This window comes from Talpa occidentalis, unplaced genomic scaffold, assembly GCF_014898055.3.
Source record: "Talpa occidentalis isolate TD23 unplaced genomic scaffold, MPIMG_talOcc4v2.1 talOcc4.12, whole genome shotgun sequence".
Classification (NCBI taxonomy): Eukaryota; Metazoa; Chordata; class Mammalia; order Eulipotyphla; family Talpidae; genus Talpa; species Talpa occidentalis.
The window spans coordinates 46059701-46078297 of record NW_023601212.1 but is presented as its reverse complement, the minus strand read 5'-3'; the positions used below and the strand labels follow the sequence as shown (position 1 = coordinate 46078297).

The window sequence follows — 18597 nt, the reverse complement described above, 5'->3', positions numbered from 1 at the left end:
TGCTTACCATAGCCCAAATAGGGTTGTGTGTGTGTGTGAGAGAGAGAGAGAGAGAAAGAGAGAGAGAGAGAGAGAATTAGGGGTTATTTTAGGTGACAGAGGGAGGAAAGAAGACCCTGTAATGTGGAAAAATTGGTGCCACCTAGGGTCTGGGGAAGTTTGCCCCTAAGGAGCAGAGCCCATTCCCAACATTACCAGGGATGTTGGGAGAAAAAAATTCCCATTCCCATGTGACTCCCCACCTTTATTTTTCTCCTGGACCCCAAAGTTCCATGTATATACAAAGAATGGGGTAAGAAAGTACAGACCAAATTCTAAGATCCCTTTGGGCCTCAACACTCTAACATATCTGCCTCACCTTGACTACTAATGTCTTGACCCCAGATAGCTGTGCAGGAAAAGCATCTATAATCAGTTAGTGATGTTTGCCATGTGCAGGCCATAGGAAGTGGGTAAGATATCAGACAGGCTACCCGCATCCCTCCACTGATGGGCAGACCAGGGAGTAGGGCCATATTCTGGTGCTGGAAGGAGAATAAGAGCTAAGTGAGGGGGCCTCCCCTGGTGGAACAGGCAGTTGATGCAGCGCTGTGAAGCTATCCACAGCCTCTGCAGCGCGGGTTCCATCCCAGCTGGCGAGGGTCCCACATGGTGCAGCAGACCTCTCCTGTCTTGCCCGCTGCTCCCCTCAGCAGTGTATTTCTTCAGTCTGCCTGTTCTGTTCCCCACTCTGTCTCTGGTGAATCCTCTCACCCTCCCGCACATCTGGCCTGTACCCTGGTTTTTGTATAAATAAATAAATAAAGCTTTAAAAAAAAAAAAAGAGCTAAGTGAGAAACTCACAACGAAAGTTGGCCCTAGTGATGTTTTCTGACACCGGTCCAGCTCTTCCAAGCAGAGTTCTGGGGTCATGTGGTTAGTGGCTTCAGTGTTCCGAATACCCCACCTCAGATCCACAACCTGGAGATTATAAGAATGGGTTTATCAGAGAGGTGGTGGAATGAGTGATTTTTTTTAAAATTCCCTTTGACAAAGGCATAAAGTTTTTTCAATAATTCTTGGCAGTTTGTCCCCAAAGGGCAATGTCTGGATTAAAAGGGCTTGAATGAAACCCATAACCCCAATGTAATCAAGAGAAAAATATCAGACAGACCCAGGTTGGGGGCACCCCGAGGGACATCCACGCAGTCCTCCCAAGACCTTCAAGGTCATGAGCAAAAGGAAAGAGCAAACGTGGGTGCAGACCGGAGCATGCTGGGCACAGGGTTCCCTCAATGGTGTCTCTGGGCAGAGAGAAGATGTGACAGAAGAACCAGGGCACCCAAATAATGTCAGGAGATTGCTTAATAGCAGAGTGCAGATGTGGATTTCTTAGTTGTGACTATATACCCCGATAATATAAGATGCTCACAATAGGAGAAAAACTGTGGGGTGTACATAGGAACTCTTACCATGTGTAACTTTTCTGTAAATGTAAATTCCAAAGTCAAAAGTTTGCTTACAAACATTTTTTAAAAATTTAAAAAGAACTGGGCATTTTCAAACTTCCTTTTTAAGCAAGGACATGTCCACACTTGTTCACAGAGTTTTCTTTGCAAAGGAGGGTGTTTGGTTTGGGCAAAACTGGACATAGCAAAGTCTCTGGCAAGTGCACACTTGCAGTGCTTTTCTGCCCGCTGGCCAGAGAGGGACAGACAGAATGGTTCCATTCAAGTAGAGAAAGATGCTGACCCTGTGGAAGCCTGGAAAGGGGGGTGGGGAGCAGGAGACTCAGAATGGTCTCTGCTTCCTGAATTCTTTTGCCCAGAGGGAAAGACACAGATTCCTAGTGAACTAGTGGGAAGGAGGGTGAAAGAAAAGGCTCAAGGACCAGCCTGGGACAAAAGCCTTGGTCTCTGCAGCCTTCTGCAGTGGTGCATTGAGGTTGCATAGCACCATGTCGGCATTAAAGGGACAAGCACAGGCCCTTCAACAGTTCTCCTTTTCAGCACCCCTGCCACTGAGGTATGAATCTTGATCAGAAGTGGGCAGAGTAGAATTCCAGCGCTGCTTCTTTTCTAGCAATGTAAGTGATGATGAACCTATGAAGGGGGCTTGGGATGCGACAGATGGCTGTCAGAAATGGCAAGGAGGCCATCTTAGTTAAAGCTAAGACTCCAAAGATATTTTGTCGGTTTCTGTATCCCCATCCTGGGATTGGCATGAGTTGTGGAGACTCTAGAGTCCATGGTGACTGTGCCCAGCAGGGACACCATTAATGCCCCAGAAAAAGGCACGTCCCACCTCCATACCCACAGTGACTCAGGCTCCCACAACCTCTCAGGGTCCCCCTGAAGCTACCCCGGTGCAGGTAGGCCTGAAGGCCTGGACAAAACAATGACAAAAGGTCATAAAGTGACCAAGGAACAGGTCCCCAAAGTATCTACTCCCAGCACTGGGCCTGGCACACAGCCTCTGCTAACTGCCAGGTCGTGCCCTCTCAGAGGAACTTTATCACCAGGACTGGTTACAGAATTAGCAGGGTCCTTTGCAAAAAGAAAATGTGGGTCCCTTGTTCAAAAACTGTTTTGAATTTCATGACTCAATAGCAAAGCATTCAACTGAGCTCAGAGCCCCTCTGCCCAGGTCAGCCTCATTTCCTAAGTTCAGGGCAGTGGAAACCAAGGCAGGTAATTACCTCAAACATCAAGCCATGCTTCTGGCAGAAGGTTTGCACTTCGGGGTAGGCGGCACTCTGCAGGGCTTCTCTCTCTGCGTCCATGTCTGCAAGGGACACATAGAGGAGGTTAGTGGGGAGAATCCGGGCTCTTCCTTGCCCCAGAGCTCTGCTTTATCTCCCTTCATTCCCACTAAGACTCAGGTCCTTCACAGAAAATCAAAAGATACCAAAACCACAGGATAAACCAGAGAAACCAGCTATCCTGGATGGCCCCAGGACTTTTCCCTTCCAAGCTCCCTCTCCCACCCCCCACCCCATTAGCACTGAAAACCCCAATTTTTAGGAATCTCCCATAGTCCCAGCTAACTGGGGGTTGGTTACCATTGGGTAGGGTTGCCAGGTAAAATACAAGATAATTGTTTGAATCTGCATTTCAGATAAACTTAATAACATAAGTATATCCCATTCCACACCCTATTTGGATACATTTACATTTCTGATAATTCAGTTGAATTTCACATCACATAAATAACACATAATTTGATTGATCGGTATGTACCATTCCATACAATATTTGGGTACATTTGCATATCTGATAAACCCAGCTAAACATGCATTTCAGATAAAAAAACAAATTATTTGAAGCATAAATAGGTACTGTTCCATATAATATTTGCAATTATTTACACTAAAGGATTGTTTATTACTTACCACAAAAGTAAATTTAACTGGATGTCCTAGTTTTGTTATTTGGGATTTCGAGGTTTTACTAAATCTGACAGCCTTATTCAGGGCAAACCTGCATTCTAAGACCCTCTCTACCACTGACTTCACTCTGTGGTCTCAGTTTTCCCTGCTGTAAAATGGGAGTGACTCCTTGGTTTTGCAGAACTGCAAGATCCCCAAGTCAAGAACAGCTGCCCATCTTAGTTATCACTGATTGCTCCGTGCTTAACTCAGGAGCCCAATAAATGTTGGTTAAACCACTGAATCTTATGAATAAAAGCACCGAGTGCCACACAGGTGTTGAAGAAACTTTTGTTTTCTCCACACGGTCCGGGGGTGTCAGTCTGGTATGAAAGGGCTCTCCATGCCGCTGGTGTAAAGACGCTGCCCAGGTCCTGGCACTGGAGTGACGAGAATACCATCCTTTGGTCTGTCTCCTTCCCCTTCCTGTGCCTTGCATGTCTTATAAATTCCACAGGTTGTTCACATTTGTCCACAAAATATATATCAGGAAGTTATTTTATGCCCAGACTGTTGCCAACCACTAGGAGTACAATGGCAAGCGAGATGTGCATGGCCACTACCTTACCAGGCAGCCTCTGCTAGCAACTGGGAGAGCCAATTGCTAAATCTTCAAGAAATTTGTGAGTCCATTGTTCACACAGTCACTATAAAAAAATTAAATGAGCTGAACTTACAATAGAACACATTATTTAGTAAAAGTAGAGATCACCAATACTCACAAGTCATCACTTCCTAATTATTTTGCTGCATTTGACCTTGAACTCTGCTCTTGAGCTTGGTTACAACTATTGATTTTGTATCAGAGAAGTGTTAGAGAATGGCCTACCCCACATCTTTGTCCAATTCCCCCATCAATGAAGTCACACTCACAAGTCAAAATTAACCATGACCATGGAAATAGGCAGACAGTACAATGAAGTGTTCAGATGTTTTATCAAGTTTTTTTTTTTTAAGATTTATTTATTTATACAAGAACCGGAGTGCAGGCCAGATGCGCAGGAGGGTGAGAGGATTCACCAGAGACAGAGTGGGGAACAGAACAGGCAGACTGAAGAAATACACTGCTGAGGGGAGCAGTGGGCGAGACAGGAGAGGTCTGCCATATCATGTGGGATTCTCACTGGCTGGCCGGGATCAAACCCACGCTGCAGAGGCTGTGGACAGCTTCACAGTGCGGTGCTCAACCGCCTGCGCCACCAGGGAGGCCCCTGTTTTATCAAGTTTTTGAGAATTAATTTTTTAATTAAATAATTTTTTCCAATTTTAATTTAAAAATTTTAACTTAAAAAATTAATTTTATTAAATATTTGTCAGCATACCACCCTAGGTAGTCTTTGCCCTCATAGAACTTTCAACCTGGTCAGAGGAGCCAAGCATTACACAAACGTACAAGCTAAATAACTATAGTTTATGAGGCCTGGGGATTCATGGGTTCCAAGATCTGCAACATGTGGGTAGAAAGAAGGTAATACAAGATAAAATTGGGGAGGTGAGTAGTATCCCATTCAGGTGGGAAGATACTTTTTAAGCCTAGGGCAAAGTATATTCATCATAAATATTCATTGCAGTATCATTTGCCACTCACAGCGACTCTATCAAATCAGGCTCTTAGCCAGGTTTATGGAAAAAGAAACAGAGGGTCTGGGATACCCCTTCACCGGCCAGGCTGCACTCACATCCAGATCACCCCATTGCCCTGGCACCCTGAGAGTGTCTGCGTGCCTGTAAGGCCCCAGCCCTGCCCTGTCCCTTACCCGACACCGTGGAGCTGATGAAGATGGCCACACCACTGGACCGAGCCGCTGGGAGGGGGCCTGCCTGACCCTGGAGAAGCCGGCGGCGGGTGCCCGGGCTGAGGGGGCCCAGGTTCATGCTGTCCAACCCCCTGACTGATCCTTCCCAGGGAAAGGATCTGGGCTTCAGACACCTCACACCAGCGGCCAGGTGGCCTCCCGGGGAGGATAGCAGAGCAGGGCCATCTGGAGTGAAGATCCCATCTTCCCTTCTGAGGCCCTCTCAGCAACCCACAGCCCCAGGCACCTCCAGCACCCTTGGGGAGCTGAACCTACTGATCCCCACTACTCTGCTAGATCTGCAAATGCTAATGGGAGGAAATTGGACAGTGGCCTCCCAGCCACAGCACCTCCTCGATGTTGGCTCCTCTGGGCACAGCAGGCTTTTGCCCCTCAACCAACCAGGTCCTTGCCCTGAGAGCTCAGCGGTCGCCACAGCAACTGCGGTTTCCTGGTGCTTGCATTGGGGCCCGGGGACCAGCCAGGTTCTCCAACACCTGGGTCCCCTGGGGCTCCATGAAAGTTGAGCTGGGCCCAGGTGTGCAGAGAGAGGCTGTGGGATGCTAGAAGCCATGCCCAGACTGGCAGAGTAGGCCAGAAGAATGAACACTAAGTGGGACCCCCACCTCACCCTATGGGGTCCAGGCCCCCAGTGTCCTATTTACACCAGCAGTTCTCATAGGGGCACTTTGTTCCCCAGGGGATAGTTGACAATGTCTGGGGACACTTTTGGTTGTCAGGACTGGGGGAGGGGGAGCTACATGGAATGTGTGATGCCCAGGGACAGAACAGCCCCAAATGTCAGAGAAACCAGTTTTATTTTTGAGAACCCAGTTTTGTCTTTTTTTATACTTAATTTCTTTATTTGTATATATTTTACATCAGGTGTAGTCCCCATAAAATTTCCACCACCAATTCACCCGTGCACCATCACTTTAGTCCCTTGTGCTCCTCCCACTCTCCTTTAGATCCCTCTCTCTCCTCCTCCCCTGCAGAGTGTCTCTGATTTATATTTATCTGATTATTTTTGTTTAGTTTTGTCTTGTTTATTTCTAGAATGTTATTATTTTTTTCCTGATCCCTTATTTGGTTCCCCTACATTCTTCCTATAAGTGAAACCATCCGATATTTTTCTTTTTCCTTTTGACTTATTTCACTGAACACAATCCCTTCTAGCTCCATCCATGTTGCAGCGAATGGCATTCAATTATCTCTCTTTTATTTTTTTGCTGAATAGTATTACATTGTGTATATGTACCATATCTTTTTGATCCACTCATCTTACTTTTTGGGTATTTGGGTTGTTTCCAAGTCTTACCTATTATAACTAGTGCTGCAATAAACATTTAAATTTATTCTAGTCAGGTCTCCTCCTGCCTGCAAGAGGTGTAGAGACTGAGGTTACCTCTCTCTTTGAAAAGAAGGGAGATTAACAAATTTCCAAGGAGCAGTTAAGGTCCTCCCCACATCAAATCCAGACATGCAGCTTGAAATAATCAGGAACACCACTTGGGACAGTGTGGATGAAACCTGAGGGCATTATCTAAGTGAAATAAGTCAGAGAAAGAAAGACAAATATTGTCAGATCTCACTTCTATGTGAAATCTAAAGAAGTAAAAACACAGAGTAGAACCATGATTGGCAGGGCCTAGGGGAAATTTTGGTCAAAGAGCACAACCTTCCGGTTATAAATCCAGTAAGTTCTGGGATCTGATACACAGAATGGTGATTATAGTTCACAACACTGTGTATTGTCTACTTGGAAGTTAGGAGAGTGATCTTTTTTTAAAATTTTATTTATTTCTGCATAGAGGAACCGGTGTGTAGGTCAGAGGTGAGAGGGATGAGAGGATTCACCAGAGACAGGTGTATTTACTGAAACACTGCTAAGGAGAGCAGTGGGCAAGACTGGAAAGGTCTGTTATGCCATATGTGGGTTAGCTCTCTGGCCAGGGATCAAACTCATGCTGTAGCAGTGATAGCACTGAGACTTATCCCCTAGGTCACCAAGAAAGCCCCAAGAGAGTAGATCTGATGGAGGTGTTCACTAATGCTATGGAGATAACCATTTTGCAATATAGTAGTCCCTCCCACTTTATCTGCAGTGGTCTGTTCCAAGATCCCCAGTGGATGTTTGAAATCCTACTGCTATATATATGTGTATATGTATATGTATAGATATATGTGTGTATATATATATATATATATATATATATATATACACAAACACTATTTCCCAGCCCATACATATCTATGATAAAGTTTAGTAGATAAATTAGGCACAGTAAGAAATTAAAACAAGTAGGATTGATAAAATAGGATGAGTATAACAATATACTTTAATGAAAGTTGGGTGAATGTGGTCTATTTGCCTCAAAAATATTTTATTATACATAATATTTTGGGACTGTAGTTGACTGCAGGCAACTGAACCCAAACCGCGGATAATGGGGACCATTGTATATTAAGTGTAGAAAGTCAGCTTCCATGTACACAATATTATGTGCCAATTATATCTCAACCAAGTTAGAAAACATCGTCAGAAACATGGGTTGTATGACCAAGGAAAGACCCTCAGGATTTGGCCTTGTTGAAGATGCCCTAGTGATCTGAGACCAGTCTACTACCCACCTCAGGAGGAATAGAAGGAAGGGTACCTTGGCATCCATGGACCTGGATGGTATGCCAGCTCCTCCTCCACCATCCTGGACGATTCAAGCCAGTGGCCCTTCTCCCTGGGTCTCAGCCACATTGTCTGTGAAATGGGAGTAAGAACCATTCAGGGTCAGGCTGGGTGGAGGAGCGAGGTACTTGCTTGGAGGCAACACCTAAGGATGCATGATGTGCTTGAAAATCAAATTTACACCAATATACTTGCAGTGAACAAAATATGAACAAGACATCTGGCAGTCGGTGTGCAAAGTGGCCCGGAGTGTGGTGGGTGCTGGATCAACAGTGGTTCACTTTTACCCAAGAGCCTGTGTTTCCTCACATCTTTTTCTTCTCTGCCTCAACTTCCCTGCCGTCTACCCAGGAGAGACCCTGAGGTTCAGGGGTCCCAGAACTACCCCCCTTTTAGAAGATTTGGTAAAGGGATCACAGAATTCAGAAAAGCTGTTCTGCTTGAGGTTACAGTTTAGTGTGGTGAAAGGACACAGATTAGCAGTGGTTGCCTTTGGGCAAGGGACTTGGAGGCCGTGATTGGGAGGCGACATTTCATTATATCAGTTTTTATACAAGTAATACGGACCATTATTATTGTTGTATTTTCCACTTTGCTTTTTTATAATTCTAAACTTCTTCATTTTCTTACATTGTTGTTCATTTTTGTACAATATTGTACAATATTTGATTTTTCCCCTCAGATGTAATCCCCATAAATCTCCCAACATGTCACTCCATGAACCATCACCATAGTCCTTTATGCCCTTCTGCCCCTCCCCCATTTTGACTCCTCTCCCTCCCTCTCTTCTGTCCCCCATCTATAGTTTGCCTGCAAGTTTTGCCTTTTTTCTGACGCTTTGCTTGGTTTCCCTATATTTCTCCTATAAGTGAAACCATCTGATATTTTGCTTTTCCCTTCTGATTTATTTCACTGAGCATAATCTATAGTTTCCATTTTAAATGCTAATAGGTAACAGAAGAATGCATTCCAGGTTGTCTTTTAGATTCCAAAATGTTTCTCAGTCTAAATAAGAGCAAAACAGGGGAGAGGCACCTGCTGTCTCTTTGCAGCCCTGCATTTGGTATGTTTTACAGCTAAAACAGAGTGGTCAGCAAGGAGACTTTGAATGTAATTTACCCCAAATGCTGGTTCTATGGAAATTATTAACAGATCTGCTTGTCATTGGATAGTTAAGCAAGGGTCTCTTTCAGGAAGCCACAACAATTAGAAAAAGGGTACACAATGAAATAAGCCAAGGGAAGGGGAACATGGGGCAGAATCCAGGAAAGACTAGCGGGAGCTGCCAGGTGTCCATCCTAGTACAGTCATAGGAACAGCGTTGAACTCTCCCAGCGACATGCACGGTGTACTTTCAGCAAGGGATGAGCTCCCAGGCTTTGGTGTCCAGGGTTTTTACAAGGCATTGGTCACATAAGCACAGCTCCAGACATCCCAGAGATGCCCACTGTAAGTCGTACCGTCAGTAGAGACTATATGGCATTTCTCAAGGGCCCCGAGGAAACAAAAAACTTCTTATTGGGATGTTGCAAAGGTTTAGAGGAGATGTCCCAGGATCTGGCTAGGATGACTCCTTTTATATACAGGGTTTGGACAACACAAGTCTGCTGAGCTCATCGTTCTCTACGCCGACCTGTGAATATTGTAACATAAGCTGACTGTCACCACTTTACAGGTGGGGTAACTAAGGCTGAGTAGAATTGTCTCACTAGTTTGGAGGGGCAGAGGTAAAGAACGAGTGCTGGTCCAGCCCCCTCTCCTCCAGGGACCTCCAAAGCCAGCCAGACCCTCCAGCTGCCTTCCCACAATCCACCAGATGCTGGTTTAACTGCAACTGGCTCACCTCACTAAGGGCTTAGCTCCAGATTCAGTGACAATCGAGACCTTCTTTTCAATCGAGAACCTCCTCACCAGTCTCCTGGCCTTGAATTTGCCTCTCTGAAATTGCAGCTTCTTACTCCCTTTCCCTGGGTGCTCAGTAGGTGCCTTAGGCCCAACCCTGCTCCAGTGCATGGTCCTGTTCCCTTAGTTACCACCTCCTGAGGGTCATAGGACACTCACAAAGGTTTTCTTTCTATGCAATTAATTAGTCAAGACCCTTCCAATCTCAGCACAACTAAAAATTGAGGCCATGTCATTCTCTGTGGGGATATCCTGTCTGTTGTAGGAGGTTGAGGGGTATCTTGTCTTCCGACCCACTAGATGCAGTAGCACCATCCTTCTACATTGTGGCCCCCAAAATATCTCCAGTCACAGCCAATGTCCAACAGGGTGGACACACCTGGTTGAGAACCTTTGATCTAAAACAGCTGGCTTATTTCAGCCTCAGGGCCTTTGCACCTGCTGCACCCAATGACCATTCTTGTGTCCTTTCTTTTCATAACAAATCATCTTAAAAACCATAGCTCACCCTGGTGAACTTAGCTTACCCTGAGTCTGGTTCTGTGATCCTGCTGTTCAATGGCCTCCTAAGTCACTCCTTTGCCATCACCCTATTTTGCTTCCCGGTAGAGTACTCACCCCCAGCTGATGTGTTTCTTCTTTGCTTCCTTGCTGTTTGTCTCTTCCTGAAGGATGTGACTTCTACCAATGTCAGCACCTCATCTGCCAAGGTTGGTGTGCCTGGCACATAGCAGGTACTGAGCAAATAATGATGATTTCAGTGGGCTCATCCCCAACTGTCCATTTTTCTTAACTCCTGTGTAGCAGTGCAGACACCTGAGAGTGGATTTCCACAGAGGCCCTTGCTGCATCTGTTTCTGGGTTTCCTGGCGACTCTGAGCTCCCTCTCACTCTTGGTAGTGATGGAAGTGTCAATTAAAATCCTCTTGCAAGTAGGTTGGAGGAGAGAGTTTTCTGGGCCCAGTGCTGCCCGGAATACAACCCCCAGCAATCTGAATAACTTTTGTCTTTAGAACTTCACAGTCTCCCTGCCCCATTCTCCCAGCAACTGGGCTAATGAAAGAAATTGTTTGGCTCTCAGGCCCCAGCTTAGCTGGGCACTTAGCCAGACTGGCAGTTAACCATTGTGTGTTTGGCAAATGGGTCCTGCGTCACTTAACGACAGGGACTCATTCTGAGAAATGCGTTGTTAGGCGATTGTGTCCTTTGAATGTCATGAAATGTAATTACACAAACCTAGGCAGTACAGCCTGCGACACACCCGGCAAGATGTAAAGTGCAGGGCCGATGTCATCTAGGTGGCCTGTCGCTGACTGGGGTGCTATTAAGCAACACGTGGCTGTACCTCCTGGAGCAGATGCTCCTGCTGAGTCTGCCATCATTGTCAGGAGTCTGCACAGTAACCCCGAGAGGCAGGTTTGATAATTCTGTCCCAGAGATGAGACCCTTTGTGTGGGCCACTTGACCGTGCCAGGCTTGTGTTCTCTCCACAACTTCCTAGGTTGGTGAGAAAATGAAACGCATTTATATAGTGAGCCTAGCACCTCGCCTGGGTCATGTGAAAGACCCACGAAACACTGGTTGTGATTAATTATGATTATTACTACTGTCAAGTTCACCTGCCAAGTGGCAGAGACAGGAATCTAGCCTCCACTGTCAAGTTTTTTCAGTGTTGGCATTACTGACATCAGGGGCCAGAGGACTCTTTGTTGGGAGACAGCATCCTGTGTACTGTGAGATATTGAGCAGGATACCTGACAGCCACCCCCTAGATACAAATAGCATAGTTGCTCCCAATAACGACAAACAAGTGTCCCTAGACATTGCTAAATGTCCCCTCTCCCTATTGAGAGCCACTGCTCTATATTCAAGTTATTATACTCATATTACTGTGTTTTGAGGACACTTAAGTTTCAGGTGCTAATATACATACTGTCTTCAATTCTCCCAGCAACCTGGGGGCTTCAGTTTGCTATCCTGGTTACTGATGATTAAAATAAAAGTTCAACAATTTGCCCAATCTCCCCTTTGTTAAGGAAGTGACAGAGCCAAACCCTGCTTGTTGACTACATTGGATTCTGCAGGTATTAGCGAATTCTTGGCAAAAGTTTTTAAGTGGTATTGTGGTTAGGCTTTCCAAAAGAGTCTTTATCTTTGCAAGATGCATAACAAAACACTTATAGTATGGTAACAGTGATAGGATGACCGGTATTTGCTTCAACATCATAATCCCAGATGGAGAAGAGGACGAAGTGAGGTTGATCAGAGGCTGATGGAGGTTGGCACTGGAACCAGGGGTCATTTATATCATTCTGCCTACTTTTGTGACTGTTGGGATTTCTCTAAAGTAAAAATGCAAAATAGTTTTCCATCTGACCTCTTAGAGAACAGTTGTGACTATTGTGTTGAGTAAGGACTGAATCTTACATCAGGGAATTCCATACCTGCTCTACCTAACCTAGTCATCCCCACATTATAGAAGAGGAGTACTGGCTGGGAGAAGTTAATAAACCCATTCAAACTCTTGTTTGGGAAGGTGCCATGGCTGAGCATGCGTGGGCTAGCAGCGCCCCCTGGAGGGCATTGTAGGGGCTGCTGCATGAATGTGCAGAAGCCTCCAGAATCCAGGGCAGGTGGCAGGTAGAGTGGACTCTGGCGGTTCTGAAGCTGCCTTAATTACCTAATCAATTAATTAATTCTCCACTTTTATTGTGGTAAAAGGCAAATAATATATCTATGCAATATTTTAAAATCAATCTATACCAAAAATCTACAATGAATGAAATATCACTATTTTTAATTAAATGAGGTAGTGAGATGAACACGCAAATAGAGTTGGATCCCATTTTTAATTGAGGTGTTGATATTTTGCTCATGGGGTTTTTTGCATTGATTTGGGGTTTTTTGAAAACTATTTCTTTAAAATATTATGTATCTGCCAGTTGAAATAGCAATGAGATATCACCTCATACCCACTGAGATAGTTATATCCAAAAAAGTAGGAAATAAGAAGATTTGGTGAGATGTGGAGGAGTTGACACCATCTTACACTGTTGGTGGAAATGGGAAATTATACAATCCCCAGGGAAAATAGCTTTACAGTTCATTGAAAAATTAAATACAAAATTACCTTATGGTCAGGCAATTCTACTCTTAAGTACAGATGCAAAAGAATTAAAAACGGGTGTTCAAACAAGTCCTTATACATATATGTTCATTGCAACATTATTCACACTAACCAAAAGGTGGAAACAATCCAAACATCAATCAATGGATGAATGTATAAACAAATGTGGTCCACACACACAGTGGAATGTCCTTATCAATGAAAAGGAGTGAAGCACTGACATATGCTACATAGATGAACCTGAGTGACAGACCAGCCATAAAAGTCTACACACTGTGTGTGATCCACTCATATCAAATGTCCAGAACAGTCAAATGTAGACAGAAAGCAGATGAAAGGTTGTCATGGGTTTGGAAGGGCTGGGAGGGAACACGGAGTGACTACTCAGAGGGATGGGGTGTCTTAGGGTGATGGAACATTCTAATATTAGACAGAGGTGGTGGTTGCACAACATTGTGAATGTCCTGAATGCCCCTGAATTGTACACTTTAAAACAGTTAATTTTATGTTGTGTGAATTTCACCTTGATTTAAAAATGGATTTAATAGGGGAAAATTTAATCTTGATCTCATTTTTTTTGGCACCCTCAAGTGTCTTGCCCAAAGTGAGCACTTCTCCTGAGTCCTAACCCAGCTCCAATTTCTCTCTGGGTGTTGCCATCTTTATCATTCCCAGTTTACAGATGGGGAAACTGAGGCCCTGGTCCTCAGTAACCACACATTTCTCAATTCACAATTCCCCAAATCCTTGAAATTTCCTAAGTGCTGAGACTGATAAAAGTGTCTCTATAGTTATGTGAGTGAGATGACTTTTGGAAGCAGCTAAGGACACAGGATGGTCATCGAGAGAACCCACCTCCATGACTCCAGGGTAGGGGAGCAAAAGGGGGCTAGAGATTGAGTTCAATGACCATTGATTTAATCAATCAGGTCTATGTAATAAAGCCTGTATAAAATTCCAAAAGGGGGGCCTTCTTGGTGGCGCAAGGGATTAAGACGCAACCTATGAAGCAGTCCGCAGCCACTGCAGCATGAGTTCGATCCCCAGCCAGCCACATGGCGAGGCAGACCTCTCCTGTCTCGCCCGCTGCTCCCCTCAGCTGTGTATTTCAGTCTATCTGCCTGTTCTGTTCCCCACTCTGTCTCTGGTGAATCCTCTCACCCCCCACACCTCTGGCCTGTGCCCCAGTTCTTGTATGCATAAATAAATAAATCTTTAAAAAAAATTCCAAAAGGATGGGATTCAGAGAGTTTCTGATTTGGTGGACAAGTGGCTATTTGGGAGAATACCACATGTAGAGAGGACATGGAACTCCAAACCCTTCCCCTATATCTTGCCCTATGCATCTCTCCCCTCTGGCTTTTTCTGTGTTGTATCCTTTGTAATAAATCAGTGATCCGGTAAGTAAATGAGTTTTATGAGTTGTGTGAGTGTCCTAGCAAGTTCACTGAACCGGAGGAGAGGGGGTCATGGGAACCTCCAGTCTGTAGCTGGGAAACAGGTGACGCCCAGGGCTTGAGGTCAGCCTCTGAAATGGAGGGAGGTCTTGGGAGGATGAGTCCCTTCCCTGTGGATTCTGATACCGTCTCCAGATAGACTGTGTCAGAATTGAATGGAAATGTAGCACATCCTGCTGATATCCCCAAATTGCTTCTAGGTGTTGGGAAGCTTCCATACACACTCAGGAACTGGGCCCAAGAACCCTTTCACAGAGCCTCTAATCCCAGTAAATTTTCCACGACTGCATCCTTGGCAGATATCTGATTGCAACCTCGTGAAAAACCTCTAGTTTAAACCACCCACAAAAGTTCCCAAATTTCTGCTGCAGAAAGTTGTGAGATAATAGGTGTTAATTGTTTTAAACAGTTGTGTTGTGGGGGGACATTTATTCCACAGTAATGAAGAATTAATACACCCACCAGGAAGCGGCAGATGGAATTTGAAAACCCATTATCAATTACTATATGGGAAATTAATTAGAAACAAGCTATGCATCTTTCATAGGAAGTTAGATAAATAAATTACAGCCCACCCCTCAGTAGAATCTCATTAAAGTGCATGAACTGGGTAGCCAGAAAAGGACGTCCGTGTTATAGTTATTACGTGACAAAAGGAAGAATACAATGGGAGCATGTGCTATGATTCTAGTTTGGTAAAAATAGGTAAAAGTTTTTTTCTGCCTGTGTGTTTCTACGTGCGTAATGAAAGTGAAACAGGGGCGGAGAGGGCCACCAAGGTGGCCACAGGGCAGGAGGCTGGCTGGCTGGAACCGCCGCCCGCCTGCCCAGCCTCTGAGACCAGAGCCACCAAAAAGCCCCAAATGGCCAAAAGGCCAAAAACCAAGAGCTACAGACTGACAAAGGCCTGTGTCCAATAAGGGGACAGGTCCCTGTCTGTGGGTTCTCACCCTCGTGCACAATAGCAAGAGACCTCAGGCTCCAGGAACAACCACCAGGGGTTATTTACAAACGGGGGAAACAAAGAGCTCGCTGTACCCACAGGTGGCGGCCACCTCACCCAGGTTGTGATGGTCGCCACCGGTCACCCGGAGTGCTGGACATTACCGGTCAGTATTGATGACCACTCCGGGTCGCGCAGAGGCGGCGTCAGAGACCCCCCCAGTGTTAACAGCTCTTTGTGAGTGGTTGGGCTACACCAGCAACGAACAGCTCTTTGAGGCACCAGGCCCAGGGTGTTCGGGGCTCCTCTCAGGCAACTTCGGGGGCAGGACCGAGGCCCAGCCTGTGACAGTCCTTCGGCTTCTCTTCCCGCCTCGAGGGAGCTGCTGGATGCTGCTTCTCCTCTTTCCTCCGAGGCTGGAGCCGTCTTCTTTTCTTCAGGGGCTGGCGTCGTGTCTCCTTTGGGGGCCCTGGTCTTCGTCTTTGTCCTCTTCTGTCAGGGCTCTGGGTCACCACCTCCTTTCCTTTGGGGGATTTTTTAGCTCCTTCCAACCCCCTGTCACCCACAAGTCTGATTGGGCCATTTGGCACCTATCAGCTCACAGCTCGCACCTGATTGGCCCAATACAAACGGCCGTTACTGAGCTCCGAGGAGCAACGGCCACAACAGGCTCGTGGGGGAGCAGCAGGGTCAAAAGGGCGTCGCTGTCCTGCCGGCTCCCGCCACTGAGACGGCTGGTTCCGGTAACAAAAGGAGACTTCATAGTCATATTCGTTACCTCTGGGAAGGGGGGGGGTGAGAGGAGGGGTGTGTGTGAGTGAGTGAGTGTGTGTGTGAGAGTGAGTGTGTGTGTGTGTGTGCGCGCGCGCGCGCCCGCGCCCGCGCACGCCTCTGCCCTGTCTCTATTTCTCTTTCCTTCTCTGTTCCCCAACCTTTTACTTTATACACTTCTCTATATGCAGTTTGAGCAACCAGACTATTATTTTTAACATTTTTTTAATCTGAAAAATGCACAATCAAAAACCTTTGCCTTTATAAGGTTTGGGGAGAAGTGTGTCTCTTTAGGAAACAGACAACGATATTCAGAAAGGAAAATTGTGTGACTGCCGACTTACTCATCCACACAGACAGACGGGCCCTGCCATTCACTCAGCTCATGGAGGTTTTGGTCCAAATTACAGTTTAGGAAGAGATTCCTCCCGGGATTTTGTTTGATGGGTGGAGTAGTTTGCTGGGGCTGCCATAATAAAGTGGCACAGATTGGGTGGCATAAGCAACAGAAATTGATTCTCTTGTGGTTCTGGAGACTGGAAGTCCAAGATCAAGGTGTCATCAGGATTGGCTTCTGCGGAGGTCTCTCCCCTTGACTCACAGAAGGTCACATTGCTTGTCTTGCCTGTGTGTGGGGCTGGGTGTCCTACTTTCCCCTTTTTATAAAGACACAAATTGCACTACAGTCCAATAATGACCTCATCTGAACTTGATCACCTTGTTAAAGACCCTAATAGCCAAATAAGATCACATTGTCAGGTGCTGGAGATTAGGGTTTCAACATATTAAACTGGGCAGAACACACTTCAACCCATACCAGAGGGTGTTTTGCACTTGTGGTTATAACACCGTGAAGGTGATTATGAAAGATAGTTTCCCTTTTCGGTCCATGTTGGCCAACTTGTCATTTAGCAAAACTTTGCTGCCCATCACACCTACTTGGATGTAGGAGTACCAGTGAGGAAGACACATTGTCTCCATGGAAACACAAAAACTTCAACTAGCAGGCATCCTTAGCCATAGGAGGAACAATTCAGAATGTTGCTCCCAGGCATGGATATTGTCAATGCCACTCGACTCCACGTCAGGTCAGAAACCATCCCCCCTAAAGTGGATAGAGTGACTATGGGTAGAGTAAATTAAGTGGTAAATTGATAAGACCATCAGAGACATGGCAGCAATATGGAAAAATGGAGAAGGTGGTCATGTGGATGATTCTGTCTCCAAAATATATCCCAATTACTTCCCCAGCCCCCAGCTTCTGGCTCCTCTGCTGCCACCATCTGCCAACTCCTGCACCTCCCCCAACCTGAGTCTGTTGGAGAAAAAAAAAAAAAAAAACCAGAAAGAGCTTTGAAAAATGTCAATCTGATCATGTTATTCCTTGCTTTAAGCTATTCAGAACACTTGCTTTTACTTTTAGGTTCAAAAGCAAGGTGTTTAAAACTGACCTATGATGCCCAGTGGGTCTATCCCTTCCTCAAGCTACTCCAGTCATAACTTCCTTTCCATTCTCAAAAAACCACACTATGGACTGCCCCCGGAACTTTGCACATATATGCAGGGGAAGAGAAGGACACAGCTCACCCAATAACAAGTGAGCCCTTGTCCTTGGAATATTCTGTGTGACAAAATGGAAAGTGAACATAAAGCCCTCCTACTGAGTATATTGGTTCAACAGTTACCTCCAAGAAAAGCATTGGAACAAATGTTGGAGTTAAACTGGCACCTCTTGCAGAGAACACCATTTTTACTTGAAATGTCTGACAAACTGTGATTTCAGACTTGGCTGTAAGACAGATATTTTCTCAAAAATGAACAAAATGAGCCTGTCACTTCGAGGAAAACAACTGTCAGTTCTGTTGCCAAAGATAACATTTGAGCTTTCAAGAGAAAAATCAGAATTTTGGGAAAGCTGTAAGCCTGACCACTTAAAGGCTTTCCTGATGAAATGGCAGGATTTAAGGAATGTGGCTTTCTGATATTGAATGATGAAATGGGACAACTTCACATAATTCAATGATCAAATATTTTCCAAATGACAGGCACATGATGTTATAGTCACGATCCATTCACAGGAGATCCATTCACAGTGCAAGACAGACCAGTGAGTTTTAACCTAAACAAGTGTAATGGGTTGAATCAAGGTTGCCACGAAGATATAGCCATGTTCTAACCCCTAGAATGTGTGTGACCTTAATTGGAAATAGAGTTTTTGCAGATGTATTAAGTAAAGGATCTCAAGATGGGATTAACCTGGATTACCCAGTTGTGTCCTTAATCCAATGACAAGTATCCTCATAAGAGAAGAGGACAAGAAAAAGACACAGATCACTGCCAAATGAACATCTACTGGAGGCCCCAGAACCTGGACAAGGCAAGAAAGGATCCTCCCCTAAAAAATGGCACGTGCAAATGTCCAAAGAAAAGAGAGGCCGTGGTGTGTCCTAAGAACTCCAAATGACTTGGCGAAATTCAATATGAGATATGAGACCTAACAAAATTAGATATA

General features: G+C 45.3%; 1 protein-coding gene across 4 annotated transcripts in view; it reads right to left on the bottom strand.

Moving 5' to 3' along the window:
- Positions 1-15864, bottom strand: part of NWD1 (NACHT and WD repeat domain containing 1) — a 76073-nt gene extending 60209 nt beyond the window's left edge. For 2 of the 4 annotated variants that reach the window (XM_037506101.2, XM_054693347.1), the window contains exons 1-3: positions 7860-7892; positions 2678-2763; positions 844-960 (exon numbers count right to left, since the gene is read on the bottom strand). In XM_037506101.2, coding sequence (XP_037361998.1) covers positions 844-960; positions 2678-2761 — 201 coding nt within the window. In that variant the 5' untranslated portion in view covers positions 2762-2763; positions 7860-7892. Of the gene's footprint in view, positions 1-843; positions 961-2677; positions 2764-7833; positions 7945-15478 lie in introns of those variants that run through there. The other 2 variants (XM_037506102.2, XM_037506103.2) reach the window with 2 other exon arrangements.
- Between the last annotated feature and the right edge of the window lie 2733 nt (positions 15865-18597).